Raw genomic sequence first — 16,702 nt, 5'->3', positions numbered from 1 at the left:
TGGGCTGAGGCTCTGCTTACGACCTTCCAAGTGCTCTCCTCCAAGGGCTTGCCACGTTTTTGTTTTACATTTTTTCTTTTCAAAAATCAGAATTTAACATCCGTACGGGGAAGTACACGGTATCGGTGTAGATGTCGGTGAATTTTCACAGAGGTTTGCCGAGCTCTTCTGGATCACCTGCAGATGGTTGTCCTCCACCCGCGCTGTTGGTGCCAACCCTGAGGTACCACTGTCCCCCACCTCTGTCACCAGAGATCGGCTTTACCCGCTGGCCGGATCGTCGCAAGAACAGACTCCTGCTGCCCGTTCTCCTCGGTGCCACCTTTGTTGGTTCTGTGCTTGGTTCACCTGTGTCATTGTGGGCATGCGGGGTCCACTCCTTTTCCCTGCTGGGTGCCATCCTGTGGCGTGCATGTCACCCTTTTCATCCTTTCCCTTTTATGTGGACATCTGTGTTTCCAGTTTGGGGCTGCTGTGGGCCCTGATGGACATAGCATTTGTACGTGGAGGGACCTGTGTTTTCATTCCTCTGGGGGAGGCCCTAGGAGGTGGCCTGCTCTCTCTTGTGGGGCAGAAGTCTGTTCCACTTTCGCAGATAATGCCAACGTCTTCCAGTGACTATACCTCTTACGCTTGCACAATACAGTGTGCAAGCATTCTAGTTGCTCCATTCCAGGCCAGCGATGCTGTCGTCAATCTTTCTCGTGTTAGCTATTCTCGTGTAGGCTGGACACTTCTCTGATGACTAGGCTGCCCAGGATGGGTGCGGTGGCTCCACGAAATCAGGGGATCCTAGTCTCCTATCTTTCCACTCCACCGTCCTTTTTTTTGTGGTTTCTGTTCTCAAGGCTGCCTCATGATCCAATGTGGTTGCTCCAGCTCCGTCTATCATGACTGCGGTCTAGGCAGCAGGCAGGGGGACTTGTCAACAAATATATAGGAATTCCGAACATCGATAATGCCAGGAGGATAAAACAGGGCGGTGGATAGAATGTAACTGCGGAAGGGCTGTTGTAGAAAGGGTGGTCTTCTTTTCCTTTTCATTCACTGCTGTAGTCTGCAGACTTAGAACAGAGCCTGACAGGTAGTGGGAACTCAGTAAATATTGTTGAGGGGATGAAGAATATTCAGGGAAGGTCTCATTGAGAAGATAGATTTAGAGCTAAGAAGCGACAGGGTCGCCAGTGAAGTCGTGGGAGGGAAGATTGCCCCAGAGGCACAAGCAGTCAGTGCAAAGGCCCTGTGGCAGAAGCTTGCCTGTTGGGCTCCCCAGCGACGAGTGTGGTGTGGCTGGAGCAGAGTGAGCGAGGTGGTTGATAAAGGGAGGAGTGATTGCAATGGTTAGAGAGCCTTGTAAATCCCTGTCAAGGACTTGGATTTTATTCTGAGGTAGATAGGGAGCCATGGGAGGTGTTTGAGCAGGGGAGTGACATGAGCTGACTTATCTTTTAAAAGTATAACTTTGATCCCATGGGGAGAGCAGACCAGGGGCAAGGTGAGAAGCTGGAGAACCAGTGGCGAAGTTAGCACATTGGTCCAAGCAAGCAGTGCTGGGTGCCGGGTGGTGTTGGAGAGAAGTGGATGGACTTCAGGTGCGTCTCGGAGAGAGAGCAGCCAAGACGGAAGGGTATTAAGTGGGAGGGAAGTTGAGGAGTCAGGGATGGCTCAACTTCCTCGCTGAAGAAACTCACCCCATTGTCTTAGCAAACCACTCGGGTTTCCTATAAAAAGCTTTTCTTTTATTTGTCTTCCCTTTAAAATCCAAGAGGTTGGAACAGTAGCCAAGGGTGTGGTGTTCCCAGGTTCCAGACTGACTCAGCCCGTGCTGCGGTCCTCCCTGAGCTCCAGGGCAGCCTGGGGCAGGGCGCGCCTCCAAGCCCAGGGATGCAGGAGGTAATCCGGGGCGGGCGGGGTGCTGGTCCCGTCTCCAAACTGGGCCAGGTGTGCCAACTGGCCTCCTGGCTCCCAGCTCGGAGGTGTGTTTCCTCTGGAGCCTGTTTCTTCTTATCACCAGGGGAGGGATTAGGTTTTGCAATTCTGTGGTCAGGTCAAGTTAATGATTGTTCTGTGAAGCTTCCCTGAGCCCCGGGAGCAGTGTGAGGCCGCGGCCCGTGTGTGGGTGCAGAACCGGCAAGTTGGTCTCTCCCTCTCCCTGTGACCTCGGGGAGGCATTTGGCCTTCAAACCTCAACGTCTGTATCTGTGAAATGAGCCTTAGCAAATTCAGTGAGGCAAAGTCAGCAGAAGTGTGTTGTTATCCGAGCAACATAGATCCAAACGGTTGATAGGACTCGTCAGCGCCCCGCGTGTCCCCCAGCTTCTCAGGGCAGAGTCCCGTGTTGTTTCTCTCTGTGTCTTTAAATTCCTACCACCGCATCCAGCACAGGGTGGGTGATTGTGAATGGGATGAGTGCACAGTCATAATTAGACCAGGCAGGCCTGTTTCAGGCAGTTTTGGAGGACTTCATGGAGGAGGTGGCACCTGCTGAGTGGGATTTTGGACTTGGGTGTCGGGGGCATCGTAGGCATGGGGGCAGGGACTGTGGGAGGCCGTGAGCTGAGCCGCCTTTCCAGAGTGGATTTGGGTGAGAGAACGAGGTGGCGCCTTGAATGCCGAGCACAGGAATTCATACTTGAAGGTGGACGGAAGCCCAGTGATCATCGCGGCTGCCTCATATTGAGCATCTACTGCATGCACTTGCTATGTACGGACCGTAAATCCCATCCATGGCTCTGCCAAGTGGGGTCTGTTCTTATGCCCATTTTATAGAGAGAAAGCTGAGGCCCTGAGGTGTTCCTGGAGGCCTCACAGCTGGGAAGGTGGGGGTGGGCCCAGTTGGGTCTGGCCACCCCGGTGCCGCTTCTAAGAAGATACTGCAAACGCGGAGCATTTTCCGCGGTGTGTGATCTGAAATTTTCTAGGGGCCTCATTTAAAAAGAGCCACATAAAAAAAAAAAAAAAAAAAAAAAAAAAGAGCCACATAAAAAAAGGAGGAAGAAACAGGTGAAGTTAGTGTTATTTACGCCAGACGTCCAAGATACCCACTCAGCCTGTGGATCAAAATAAAACCAATCATTGATGAGATAAATGTATATTCTTTTGCTTTTTTTTTTTTTTTTTTTTTTTTGGACAAAGCTGGCTTGTCGCTGACGCCTGGGCCCAGTTCTGCGGAACTGGCCCCGTGTCGGGCGTTCAGGTCCGGGCTGCAGCCAGAGGCTGCTGGACTAGACGGGAAGATCCACGCCGACATCCCGCCGGGCGCTCCCGGCACACCACCAGCCCCTTCTGCGGACGGGGCATTTCTGGGTCACCCGGGCTGTGCGCCGTGGGGATTTCTATATTGAGCTTCTTGAACAGAGAAAAGCCCGCCCACGTGTGTGTTAATTAAATGAAAAATAAGAGATCCCACTCCTGGAAATGGCACACCCGTCCAGAATAGCAGAAATTTTTTTTTTTCCTTAACATGGCAGTTGCTTCTGGAGACTGCAACTTCTCCTTCTGCCCCAGTTGGAATGCCGCCTCCTTTTGGACAGACAGGCCCCGTCCTGCTCCACCTGGCTCTATTTCTTCCCAGTCTGCTTCAGGGCCGGACGTTCCGCCCCACGGGGGTCTGCTGATCAGGGTCCTTGCTGGTTTTTTCTCTGGGCCATCGCCTGTGCTCATGATGCCGCTGGGTCCCCGGCACATGCCCAGTAGGTCTTTGGGGGGTACCGGGGAATGGCTGGGGTGCGTGGTGCGTCTTTCCACGATTGTCTGGGGGTCCGGAGGTCATCCCGATCTTCCCGCCTGGCAGCGAACTGGAGGGCCTCGCGGGCGTGCAGAGGAGCACGGAGGTGGGGCGGGAGCTTCCTGCCCAATCCTTCCCCATTCCCCCTGGCATCAGGGGGGTGCGGATCGACCCTGGGAGCTTTGGGCAAAGATGCCAAGCCGGCTGGGTGTGGGTTTAAGTGACACTCTGGTCGCTTAGCTTTGCCTTGGCCTTAGCTCCTGTATTGGACTCAGAAGTGCCCACAAACCACCCTCCCCGCCCCGCAAAAAAGATGTGTCCCGAGTTCTAACTCCTGGTGCCCGTGAATGTAACCTTATTTGAAAATAGAGTTTTTGCTGATGAAATTAAGATAAGGAGCCCTCGCTCACCCCAGCCCCAGGTGTGTCTTTGTTAGAGCAGCCCCGGGGGGACGTGGAGTCCTCCTGGCCAGCGAGGTATGCTGGGTGAGGGTTCCCGAGTGTGGTGTTCGCCGGGGGCTCGGACTTCCTGGCTCTTGGGATCTGGTGGGAAATGCTTTTCTGGTCTCTGAATGAGGTCACATGCTTTCGCCACGGGGGGGGGGGGGGGCAAGGGACAGTGAAGGCTCGGGGAGTCACGAGGCCCCTCTCAGCCTCTGCCTGCTCCCTGCTCACGGCTTATCCCAGCCACGTGCTGGAGGCCAGCCCGGAGGGCTTAGTTCCCCGGAGCAGCAGGCGCCTGAATCCCGGGCCTCTTCCTGCCTTCCCTGGGCCTCTCTGTGAAGGGCAGGGCTGACCCAGGATCCCCCCGAGGCCTCTCTGTGAAGGGCAGGGCTGACCCACAGCTCCCCATCTCCACATTGGGACTGCTGTTCTGTCCCCCCCCCCCCCCCGGGCAGTGTCTGGGTCTCCCCCTTGCCCAGCCTGGGAGGAGACGCGGGCAGATGGAGGATCCTGCGGAGCCCACCCCTGGATGGAGGGGAGCCTGGCCTGCGAGGTTGCAGCTCGCGAAGCCAGAGAATTTCACCACATTTGTAATTTTATAGATTGACTTAATTGAAACATAGACTGATAGCTAAAATGTAATGTATGTGACATTGTCATTTGCAGTCCCGTGTCCCCTGAACTGCTGTTCCAGCCCAAGCTGGGCCCCAAATAGGCCATGCTTTCTATGTATTTAAAAAACAAAACAAAACAAAAGAAAACAAACTCTCTCAAGGAGGAACTATTTAAAACATATTCAAAGGAGGAAGCCAATAATCATTCTCCAGCCATTTCCAAGTCGGTATTAGTTGTCCCAGAGTTCACACTGCTTGTCGGCTCCGCAAAAACGTGCGGAGTGTCTGCTGAGTACCAAGCAGTGAATCAATGAGCAAAGCCGGTGAAGGTGCCGTGCTTGTGAGACTCTGTCCCAGCAGGGAGACAGAGGACAGTAGATGTAATTATAGGTGACAAGGACCATGAGAAACACAGCAGGTGAAAGGGAGTTTTCGGGTGGATCAGATGAAAGATTTGCCTATGTGGCCGCCTTGGGAAGAACATTAGAGGCAGAAAGTGCAAAGGCCCTCTGCCTCTGCCTGCCACTCTGTCTGCCTGTGCTCACTCTCTCCCCCTCTCTCTCTCTGATAAATAAATAAAAAAAACATCTTTTAAAAAAAAAAAGAAGAAATTGGGTGATACAGATGCAAACGGACGACTTGGACGACTCGTATTGGATGCTTCGAGACATCCGTAGCATCGTATCGGATATGTATTGGAAAAAAGGCAAATCCGTGGAGGCAGATAGTAGACGCGGGCGTGTACCAGGGGCTAGGGGAGCGACGTGACTGCTAGTGGGCAGGGGGTCTGGTTTTGGGGTGATGAGTGTGTTCCAGGCTTTGACCGTGGTGGTGTTTGCACACGTCTGCACGCACATCCACACCCTTGAATTAGACCCTAGGAAGTGGGGGAATTGTATGGTATGTGAATCGTACATCATTAAACCGTCAAGAAATTGTAACATCATGTTTTCACGGTTCATCGAGAACGTTCCTCCTTTTTAAGCAGGCTTCCCGCTGAGCAGGGAGCCAATGCCGGGCTCGATCCCGGGACGCTGGGATCGTGACCTGAGCCGAAGGCAGACGCCTAACGACTGGGCCACCTAGGCGCCCCCCACATAGTCTCTTGATGCCGTTTTGCAGTCAGTCGCCTACCTCCACCCGAGCCCTGTGGCCACCACTGATCTGGTTTCTGTCCCTGTGGTTTTCCTTTTTCCAGCTGTCCTGCGGCTGGACTCAGGCCGTGTGTCGCTGTTTGCTTTGCGTGGGGCTTTGGTTACTTAGCATGTGCCCTGGAGGCTCATGCGGGGGGTAGACTGACCAGCGGCCGGTTCCGTTTGTGATCGAGCACTGCCCCCCATTGTTTCGTTATGTGGCGGTTTATTTCTCTGTCGAGGGACACTGAAGTTCTTTTAAAACATGTTTTGAGACCGTATTTGTTATTGTTGGGCATTTAGGCCAAGTCCAACTCCCTTCTCCGGCGCTCGGCTCCCACGTGCCCTCCTCCAGGCAGCCCTGCTGACTGTCCAGGAACAGGCTCAGAGGGTCCGGTGGGAGCAGAGGCAGTGGCGTCCTGCGAGGGCTCACGCTGGCCGTCTCTTCCAGTCTTTGTGTTCTGGGCCACGGTCTTTGACCTTGGGGGAGGGGGTGGGGGTCAAAAGTCAGCCACATCCGGTGAAAGGCCGCAGAGCCTGGCGGGCGGTGCTATCTCATCAGCTGCTCCCGGCTGCCTCTCCTCAGACGCAGATCAAAATCAGTGCAAAGTCTGTTCCCACCTGCGGGTGGGGGTGGGGCACTGACCGGGACGGGGAGGAAGACGAGCCGGTCACTTCAAGCCAGGCGACTCCCTGGCTGACCGTCCAGACTCCCGGGGCTCTGCCATACCCTGTTCTAAGCGCTTCCCCGGAACAAACTCATTTCAGCCTCACGCGGGCTCTGCCGTGCTCGTTTTGTGGATGAGAAGACTGAGGCTCACCGAGGAGCGGTGACTTATCCACGGTCACCCAGCCAGAGGGCAGAGCTGGGTCGTGGAGTACTTACTCCCTGTGAGCGCGTGCCCAGTGAAGGGGGTGGACCCCCCCCCCCCCCCTGATCCTGGAAGCCCCTTCTGTTGGAGACTGAGAGGGACACATGGCTTTATTCGGTGACACATTTGTCTGGCCGTGATTTGTCCCCAAAGCGGAGTGAGCCGGAGAGGGGAGGAGGGATTCCGGAGTTCTGAAGACGTCTCTGGGTCCAGCTGAGAAACAGGGCTGAGGAGCGAGGCAGGAACTGGAAGCTGTTCTGTTCTGTTTTGTTTAATTTTATTTATACGTTGAGAGAGTGAGAGCGAGTGGACACATGGGATGGGGAGACGGAGAGAGAATCCTAAGTACGCTCCCCACTGAGCACAGAGCCCGATGCAGGGCCCCCTCTCAGGACCCTAAGATCACAACTGAGCTGAAATCAAGAGTTGGACGCTTGGGGCACCTGGATGGCTCAGTCGTTCAGCGTCTGCCTTCGGCTCAGGTCGTGATCCCAGGGTCCTGGGATCCAGCCCTGCATCGGGCTCCCTGCTCAGTGGGGAACCCACTTTTTCCTCTCCCACTCCCCCTGCTTGTGCTCCCTTTCTGTTAAATAAGTAAGAATCTATCTATATTTATTTGTTTGTTTATTTTAAACATTTGTGTATTTTTTAAAAGATTTTTATTTATTTATTTGACACACAGAGAAATCACAATTAGGCAGAGAAGCAGGCAAAGAGAGAAGGGGAAGCAGGCTCCCTGCTGAGCAGAGAGCCCGATGTGGGGCTCGATCCCAGGACCCTGGAATCATGACCTGAGCCGAAGGCAGAGGCTTAACCCACTGAACCACCCAGGCGCCCTTGTGTATGTTTTCTTTCTTTCTTTTTCTTTTTCTTTTTTTTTTTTTAAAGATTTTATTTATTATTTGTTTGACAGACAGAGATCACAAGCAGGCAGAGAGGCAGGCAGAGAGAGAGGGGGAAGCAGGCTCCCCGCTGAGCAGAGAGCCCGACGAAGGACTCGATCCCAGGACCCTGGGATCATGACCTGAGCTGAAGGCAGAGGCTTTAACCCACTGAGCCACCCAGGCACCCCGCCCTTGTGTATGTTTTCAAAAGAATCTCTTGTGTGTGTTTTTTTAAATGATTTTATTTATTTATTCATGAGAGACAGAGAGGCAGAGGGAGAAGCAGGCTCCCCACTAAGCAGGGAGCCCTATTCGGGACTCGATCCGAGGACCCTGGGATCATGATCTGAGCTGAAGGCAGACGCCCAACTGACTGAGCCACCCAGGCACCCCAGAAATCGTCTTTTTTAAAAACCACTTAGTTGAGGTATGACTGACATTTTAAAAAACTGTCCAGGGGTGCCTGGGTGGCTCAGTGGGTTAAGTCTCTGTCTGCGGCTCAGGTCATGATCTCAGGGTCCTGGGATCGAGCCCCGCATCGGGCTCTCTGCTCAGCGGGGAATCTGCTTCCCTTCCTCTCTCCCTCTCTGCCTGCCTCTCTGTCAACTTGTGATCTTGGTCTGTCAAATAAATAATAAATAAAATCTTAAAAAAATCATCTCTCCATATTTAATGTGTACGACTGGATGAGTTTGCGGATAAGGAGGCACCCTGGGAACTATCCCTGCAGTCTACGTGTGAAGATACCCATCACCTCCCAAACTCTCCCACTGATCGCTATGGTTGTTTTAGTTACACAAGACGAGTAAGCCCAGAGTTCTACTGAACCCCAGAGTGTCGCCACTTAACAAGACTGCATCCGAGGCTTAAATATTTGCTAAGAGGGTAGATCTTACCTTATGTGTTTTTATCACACACACACACACACACACACACACACACACACTCAGAGACACAGACACACACACACACACACACGAAGGAACTGGGATGAAAGTCGCGTTTCCTCCTGGCACAGTCGCCGGTGGAAGCCAGGACAGGTGGCCGACCCCTAGTTACTAGCCCTTTGTGTGTCTTCAGTGGGGAGGGGGTGGTGGAGATGGTGGGACCACCTCCCTCTGTCGCTCCTTCCCGTGCACCTGTTGGAAGATTTGAGGATTTCCGTCCTGGGTCGACCACACTCCTGCCCAGCAGCCTCTCGCCTGAGGTTGAATTCCACGTGCCAAGCCTATGCCCATGGGGCCTGGAGGGTCCTGGTGTTGGACCTGCTGTGTGGGGTCGGGGGCAAGTCACCCAGCCGCGCTGCGCCTCGGTTTCCCCCTTAGAGACACAGGAGGTCACCTTCCTCCGGGAGATCAGGCAGGTTGAAGTGCCAGCAGGTGTGGCAAAGGTGTGGCCGGTGAGCTGAGGTGTGTCTTAGATTGGCTCCAGGGTGTGCTTGATTTCGAAAAACGAATTGCAGCTATTGAAACAATACCGTGATCCCACAGATTCTTAGCTGCTTTGTTCACATCACATTTATCAGTCGCTTTTATTTGCATGTGTTAGAGGCTCAGGTTGTAAGAGTGATCGTGCTGCTTCCATGGCCGGTAGGAAGGTGTGTTGATCAATGAGTTATTATTATGATACCCTGGAATCCGGATTTTATGGGACATCTTCTGTTTTTTCATTCTTGGCAATGAGTTCAGCTTTTCTTCATTTAAATGTCACGTTGGTGAAATGAGGAATGGCTGAGGCTACTGGCGCCCATTGTATAGATGGAGAAACTGAGGTTCAAGAGGTGATTGTCTTGCCCGTGTGGCTTTGGGGTCTAGCAGCCTCCAGATCCACTCCTTCTCAGAGTCTGCTGGCTGGGGACATGGGGCCGAGCTGGACCAGGCAACTCCTATCTTCTGCCTCCCCCCGGAGCCTCTGCCCTTTGGTTTTGGCTGTTTGGGGACAGTAGAGGTGGCTGGCTTTGTTCTGGAAGGCCGTGTTCAAAGGAACATGGGAGGTGATGTAAGCTACCCTGTACACCTCACTCTGTGGTATCGGGTGTCTATCTGATGGGCTGGGGCACTCTGCCCCACCCAGGCTTTGAGCCTTGTGGTGCCTGTGATGCAGCCAGGCCAGGTTGGGTGGGGGGAAGATTGGGTGGTCCTGGGGGGACCTCCTTGTGACACAGGGACTTGCAGAGCTGAAGAGCCAGGCAGGGATGAGAGGCCAGTGTATCTGATAGACAGGCTGCAGACCTGTTTTCTTCCACTCTGTCTCAGCACCACCCTGCCTCAGGGCCTTTGCACTGGCCTTGCTTCTATGGGGGATTACCCCCCCCCACCAAATCCTTATGTTCTACTCACTGCCTTTTGTTTTTATTTGTGTGTGTGTGTGTGTATGTGTTCGTTCTGTCTTTGCTTGTGTTTCCCCTGTGTGACTACTCTGTTTGAAGTTGCAAGTTCCCCTCCCCATCCCTGCCTCTCACACAGCACACATTGTACCTTCCTGTTTAATACCTGCCTTTCCCTGGCTAGATTGGAGACCCCGCAGAGTTGGGAAACAGGGTCTGTCTTGTTCACTGTTTTATCCCCAGCCCTTAGAAGAGTGCCTGGTATATATATGGTGGGTGCTCAGTAAACGTTTGTTGAATGAATGAATGATACATTTGGCCACATGAAGCCCATATTCCTAGAGTCCAGCCCCAGCTACCTCCTGGTCTCTGATCAGGCTACTAGTACTGGAACATGTTTACAAAAGTAGCAGCAGGGATATGTTCCCTGTGGACTGACCCTCGGGGGGAGCAGCGTGTGTGGAGAGATTTCTCTCCGCCCCGGGACCATCCCCTGACATGCTGGTGGGACTGAGCCGTGCAGGCCGGCTCTGGGCAGCCATTCTAGTTGCGCGGTGGGGGTGGGCCCTGGTGGCGGCCCCGCTCACTCTCTTCACGGGCGTCTTTGGTTTTCCCCCCGCAGAATGTGCGCATCGATCCCAGTAGCCTGTCCTTCAACATGTGGAAGGAGATCCCCGTGCCCTTCTACCTGTCCATCTACTTCTTCGACATCGTCAACCCCGACGCCATCCTCCTGGGGGAGAAGCCGCAGGTGCGGGAGCGCGGGCCCTACGTGTACAGGTGAGGACGGAGGGGCTGGACTGGGCGTCCCAGGTGGGCCGTCTTAGTGGGTTTGGACCCCATTTTACAGATGAGGAAACGGAGGCCCCCCGGAGTGGGGGAGTGGTTTGCTCAGGGTCAGTCCGCTTTCCCCAATCCCGTGTTCTCGTGGTTGAGACCGTGCCCTGTGCAAAGCGATCTCTTGGGTTTAAACTGTGGCTTTCTGAGGACACCCGGGTGGCTGTCATTAAGCAGCTACCTTCAGGTCTGGTCGTGATCCCAGGGTCCTGGGATCGAGCCCCGCATTGGGCGCCCTGCTCAGTGGGAAGCCTGCTTCTCCCTCTCCCACTCCCCCAGCGCGTGTTCCTTCTCTCACTGTCTCTCCCTGTCAAATAAATAAATAAAATCTTAAAAAACAAAACAAAACACTGTGGCTTTGTGGTTGCAGGCAAGGGGTGTTTCTTCCCCGGGCCTCAGTTTCCCCATCTGTAAACTGGGGATGACAGTCTCCACCATGGGGTGGTTGTGAGGACTGGACGAGGTAGTGGGAAGCCCTGAGCACAGAGCCTGGCACGCGGTGAGTGCCCTGTAAACATCTGTTGCTGGCATGTTCTTACCACACCTGCCACGGCCCCTTCGCCGGATCATGGTCTTTGGGAGAGCAGGGCAGGTTTCCGAGAGATGAGGGAGGTCTGTTCCGGGATAAGGCCCGATTCCCGGCTCCTGCCCATTTTGCCCTCAGGATGGCCCCTGTCACAGAACTCCCGTCCCTGCCAGGCTCGTCCGGGGAAGGCATCTGTGTCAGAGCTGGCCCTGGTTTGCCAAAGTTCATGTTTATTTCTTCATTCCGGAAGCGTTTACTGGGCACCTCCTGTGGACTAGGCACTGTGCCAGTCCCTATTAAAGGCAGACCCAAGCCCCCGCCCCAGAGAGTTGACATCGATGGGAGAGAGTAAACTCATGGACACATCAGGTGGCCCTAAGTGTGGTGAGAGCGAGAGTGTGGAGGGAGGGGCGTGGGCAGGGTTGGTCTAACTGGAGGGTCATGGAGGACCTCTGCCAACGGGACACTCCCCGAAACGTGGGTGGTGAGAGGTGCCACTGTGTGAAGATGTAGGGGGCCCCCCAGGTAGAGCTGGCAGCTGGTGCAAAGGCCCTGAGGCAGGCCGAGTCTGGTCGTCTGGGAAGGAGGAGCCCTGAGTGGCTGGCATGGTATGAGTGAGGGGGAAGGTGGCGGAGAGGAGGCCTGAGCGTTGGACGGGTCGGTGGTGAGGATCTCGGAGGCCACATTTAGGAGCTCGATTTGATCCTGTATGCAGAGGAGGGCTGTCGGGGCGAGAAGGACATGATCTGATTTCTCCTTTTCGAAGATTCTCTGGCTACTTTGTGGAGAATGGATAGCAGACAAGAAGGAATAAAGACGGCAGCGGCGTAAAGCAGCTGAGACTTGCGCGGTGCCTTCCGTGCCGCGGGCCGCTGCTTGGTGGCTTGACATGGGCAGACCCACTCAGGGCTCCCCACAGCCCTACAGAATGGGGCTTGTTATCACCCCCACCCCCATTTTATAGATGGGAAAATGGAGGCCCTGGTAGTAAGTGATGGAGACAAGTTGGGAGCCTGGGCCCTCTGTCTCCAGAGTGCACGTTCCGAACCACTGTGCTGTGCTGTCTCCCTCCGAGAAGCAGGCGCATGCATGGGGGAGGCTGCTGTGAGGGACGGTGGCCCCTGACCCGGGGGAGGGGTGTGTCGGGATTTGGGTGCTCTGTGGGGTAGCTCTGATGAACCTCACAGAGGCCCGCAGTGGGCTGAGGGCAGGCAGCTGAGGGCCCCAGGGCTCCCGGCGGGCGCTGCGTCCCCGTGTGACTGGGGATCTGCTAATCACCGGCTTCCCCGCCTGCAGGGAGTTCAGGCACAAGAGCAACATCACCTTCAATGGCAATGACACGGTGTCATTCCTTGAGTATCGCAGCTTCCAGTTCCAACCTGACAAGTCCCATGGCCTGGAGAGCGACTATATTGTTATGCCCAACATCCTGGTCTTGGTAAGTTTGCCCCTTGGCCGTGTCCCTTATCCCGGCCCTCATCCTTCTCTCTGGGGTTTCCATTTCTCACCCTGCCTGTCCCCCTTGCGCGGGCCACCCCTCAGGGAGGGGGACGGGGGGCAGCCTGCGGTTTACAGGGCCCTAAACCCATGTGAATCCTCCTGTCTCTGGTTTGCGGGTACCGGCCAAAGTCCTTGTCTTTCCTGTCTGAGTCTACAAATCTAGACTCTCCACAGGGAGGTACTAGTGGGGGGCTACACGGGGCTCCCCCAGGCCGCGTCCTCATCTGGCCTCTTCGCAGCCAGGGCCTCCGTGCTCCGTCGGTGAGAGTCACAGTTGTAGCTGGATTTACTGACCTTTGGCCCTTGCTGACTCGCCAGGAGGGCTCAGGTACAGCGGACCGTCCCGCCCGTGGCTCTGATTTATTACAGCGAGAGGGTGCGGAACCAAAAACAGCAGAGGGAGAAAGCGCATGGGGTGGAGGCCAGGTTCCCGCCTCCAGCGTCTTCTCCCAGGGGAACCGCACAGGACACCCCTAATTCCCCCAGCAACAAGTCCTGACGGCGCCCAGGAAGGGTTGTCACCGCGGAAACCACAAGAGACTCTGTGCCCAGGGTTTTTATTGGGGGTGGCCACGGAGGCACCTTCCGCCTGGCACGTACCAAAGTCCAGATCCCCAGAAGGGAGGCAGGTGGTCAGCGTAAAGCGTGCTGTTTGTACACAAGGTGCAGACCCTGTGAGCCACCCCCGCCCCATCAGTCAGAGAGTGGTGGGAGCTCCCTCGAAACCCCAGGGCCTGGACACTGGTTGAGGGCCAGCCATGCCGGCAGGCCTTTCTAAAAAGAGTGGCCTCAGGCCTGTTGGGTTAATTTCTTGCGAACACTGTGTTAGCACTTAGGGCTTGGGGCCCTTATACGTATTACCTGTTTACTCGTCGGTGACCCTGCGCTCTGGATCCGAGGTGGGCTCATCCTGCCGAGTCCACTGGACGGACAGAACAAAGAGTAAACACGCCTCGCAGCCTTAAGCTGCACCCCGCCCCCCAGCCCCAGGCGTGAATGTTGCCAGTGCGGTCACCTGCCCCCACCGACGAGGCTGGCAAAGACTGCGTGAGCGCGCCCCGGGCGGCAGGAGCATTCGTGGAAACAGACGCTCTCGAGTGTTCTCGGGACGCACGGAACCGGTGTGGGCAGCGGGAAGGAGGTGACGTTGAATAGAAATTGCATGCGCCTTTGACCTCAGAAACTTCGTCTGTAGGAATGTGTCCTCTTGGTAGAACCACACAGATAAAAGATGTTTGCACTCAAGGATATTCAGTGCCGCAATGTTGTCAGAGCAAGCTTCTAGAAACAGCCTGGAGGTAGCTCTGTTGTCTTTCATTGTGGTGATTTATTACAGGGTGGCCCGGAGGGGGCCGCGAGGTCCAAGTGAGGGACGGCAAGGTGCAGAATGTACGCATGGCGCTACAGCGTATTAGTCATTTATGTATTTACTTATTTTTTAATGTTTCGAGCAGAGCGGGCAAACTTCTGTCAAGGGCCAGATAGTAAATGTGTTAGGCTTTGAGGACCACCTGCTCTCTGTTGGAACTGCCGATGCAAAAGCCGTCAGATGCAAACCCCAAGGAAAATGCGTGGCGATGTTCCAGTAAAACTTTATTTCATATAATTTTCCTGTTTTTTCCAACAGTCTTTTTCACTTCCCCAACTATTTGAAAAATATATATATATCATATATATATAATATAATATATATATAGTATATAAAATTTTTTTTTAAAGATTTTATTTATTTGCTTGACAGACAGAGATCACAAGTAGGCAGAGAGGCAGGCAGAGAGAGAGGAGGAAGCAGGCTCTCCGCTGAGCAGAGAGCCCGATGTGGGGCTCGATCCCAGGACCCTGAGATCATGACCTGAGCCGAAGGCAGAGGCTTTAACCCACTGAGCCACCCAGGTGCCCCTATTTGAAAATATTTAAAAAAAAAAAATTCTTAGGTCTCAGACTGTACAAAATGGGTGGTGGGCTGGCGTTGGCCCACGCACCGGAGTTGGCTGGTCTCTGGTGTGGGTGTCCCTGGAGGAACACCCAAGAGCCCACAGCAGTGGGTCACCTTGAGGGAGAAGAATGCAAACCGGAGTGTCAGGGGTTGGAGAGGGACATTTAATTTTATAGCCTTTTGTGATTAAAAAAAAAAAAATCATGTGTTTATTCCCTTTTCAAAAATGATTACAATGGTAAGGAGATCCCCTGGTGAGTTCCCAAGGGGCCGGACCTTGTTGGCTCAGGTTTTAGGAAATGCTGGCTATGTTCACTTTCCCGCTTTTGGATGAGGTGCCTTCGAAAAAATAAACCAAGTGCCAAGATGGTATCTCCAGAGGAAAGAGGAATTAGAAAATAAATTCACCTGCATCCTCAGCACCCAGATATTGGGGAGAACAGATCTTTGGGACATTTGGTGTTTGGGAGGGTGATATCAGGAAGTGGAGTTGAGTCTTAAGATTGTTTTGGTTGGAAAAAAAAAAAAAAAAAGATTGTTTTGGTTGCAAGGTGACAATGAAATGTGCTCCAAACTGGCCTAAGCAAAAAGGGAACTTACCGGCTCATGTTACTGAAAGGGTGAGATTTCAGGTATGGCTTGATGTAGGGTGCAAATTGGGTTGCCCAGGTCTGTGCCCTGCTCTGGTGGACCTCAGGGTGGATTCAGCCTTCAGGGAGGGCAGCAGGAAGCTCTCCTGCAACCTGACGGCCCCCGGGGAAAGTTTCCTGTGTCTTATGGCTCTGACTGGGCCACATTACACATTCTCAAGACTGTCACTGTAGCTGGAGGGAAGAACATTTCTTTTCTTTTTTTTTTTTTTTTTAAGATTTTATTTATTTATTTGACAGACAGAGATCACAAGTAGGCAGAGAGGCAGAGAGAGAGAGGAGGAAGCAGGCTCCCTGCTGAGCAGAGAGCCCGATGCGGGACTCGATCCCAGAACCCCGAGATCATGACCTGAGCCGAAGGCAGCGGCCTAACCCACTGAGCCACCCAGGCGCTCCGGGAAGAACATTTCTGATTGGCCAGGCGCCTGCCATGTGCCCGCCTCTTCGACTGGGGATGGAGTTAACTTCACCTGAATCCACTAACACAGGAGGCCCCGTTACTGAAGGATTAGGGAATCTTCCAGGGACCTTCCTAGGCCTGCCGTTCATATCCCCTGGTGAGCTCTGCCTCAGCCTGGCTTAAAGTCCAGGATGCACGGACCTGCTGTGTCTAGCCTGTAACGTGTGCTGTCCCCTCGTCCTGCAGGCCGCGGCGATGATGATGGAGAATAAACCCATGAGCATGAAGCTGATCATGACCTTGGCGTTCAGCACGCTGGGGGAGCGCGCCTTCATGAACCGCACCATAAGCGAGATCATGTGGGGTTATGACGACCCCCTCATACACCTCATCAACAAGTACCTCCCAGACGTGTTTCCCTTCAAGGGCAAGTTTGGGCTATTTGCAGAGGTAAGTGTGGCTCAGCAACAAATCCGGGGCCTGGCAGTGGGGGCTGGGGGTGGGGGGCGCGGGAGCGATGGGTTATAAATGGCAGAAAACCCAACTCAGACTGGCCTAAGAGAAATAGAGAATGTATTGGCTCATACGTCTGAGAACTCGAGGTAGAGATGGAGAAGCAGCTGGACCCAGGCTCAGAAGATGTGCTCGGGCTGAGCACGGACTGCTGGGGGCTGCTGCCGGGAGAAGGGGGAGAGGCTGCTGGGGAGGGTCGTAGTTAACTACGACCTTGCTCTGAGCTGCCTTGTTTCTTCCTTCCTTCCTTCCTTCCTTCCTTCCGTCCTTCCTTCCTTTCTAAGATTTTATTTATATATTTATTTGAAAGAGTGAGAGAGAGAGAGCACATGAGCAGGGGG

General features: G+C 54.1%; 1 protein-coding gene across 2 annotated transcripts in view; it reads left to right on the top strand.

Moving 5' to 3' along the window:
• The window catches only part of SCARB1 (scavenger receptor class B member 1), a 68,232-nt gene that overhangs the window by 23,937 nt on the left and 27,593 nt on the right, over positions 1-16,702 (top strand). For both annotated transcript variants that reach the window (XM_059138819.1, XM_059138818.1), the window contains exons 2-4: positions 10,622-10,779; positions 12,659-12,800; positions 16,095-16,298. In XM_059138819.1, coding sequence (XP_058994802.1) covers positions 10,622-10,779; positions 12,659-12,800; positions 16,095-16,298 — 504 coding nt within the window. The remainder of the gene's footprint in view (positions 1-10,621; positions 10,780-12,658; positions 12,801-16,094; positions 16,299-16,702) is intronic.

Source organism: Mustela lutreola, chromosome 11 (assembly GCF_030435805.1).
Source record: "Mustela lutreola isolate mMusLut2 chromosome 11, mMusLut2.pri, whole genome shotgun sequence".
Classification (NCBI taxonomy): Eukaryota; Metazoa; Chordata; class Mammalia; order Carnivora; family Mustelidae; genus Mustela; species Mustela lutreola.
The sequence above is the reverse complement of the archived record's forward strand: the minus strand, read 5'-3'. Positions and strand labels throughout refer to the sequence as shown.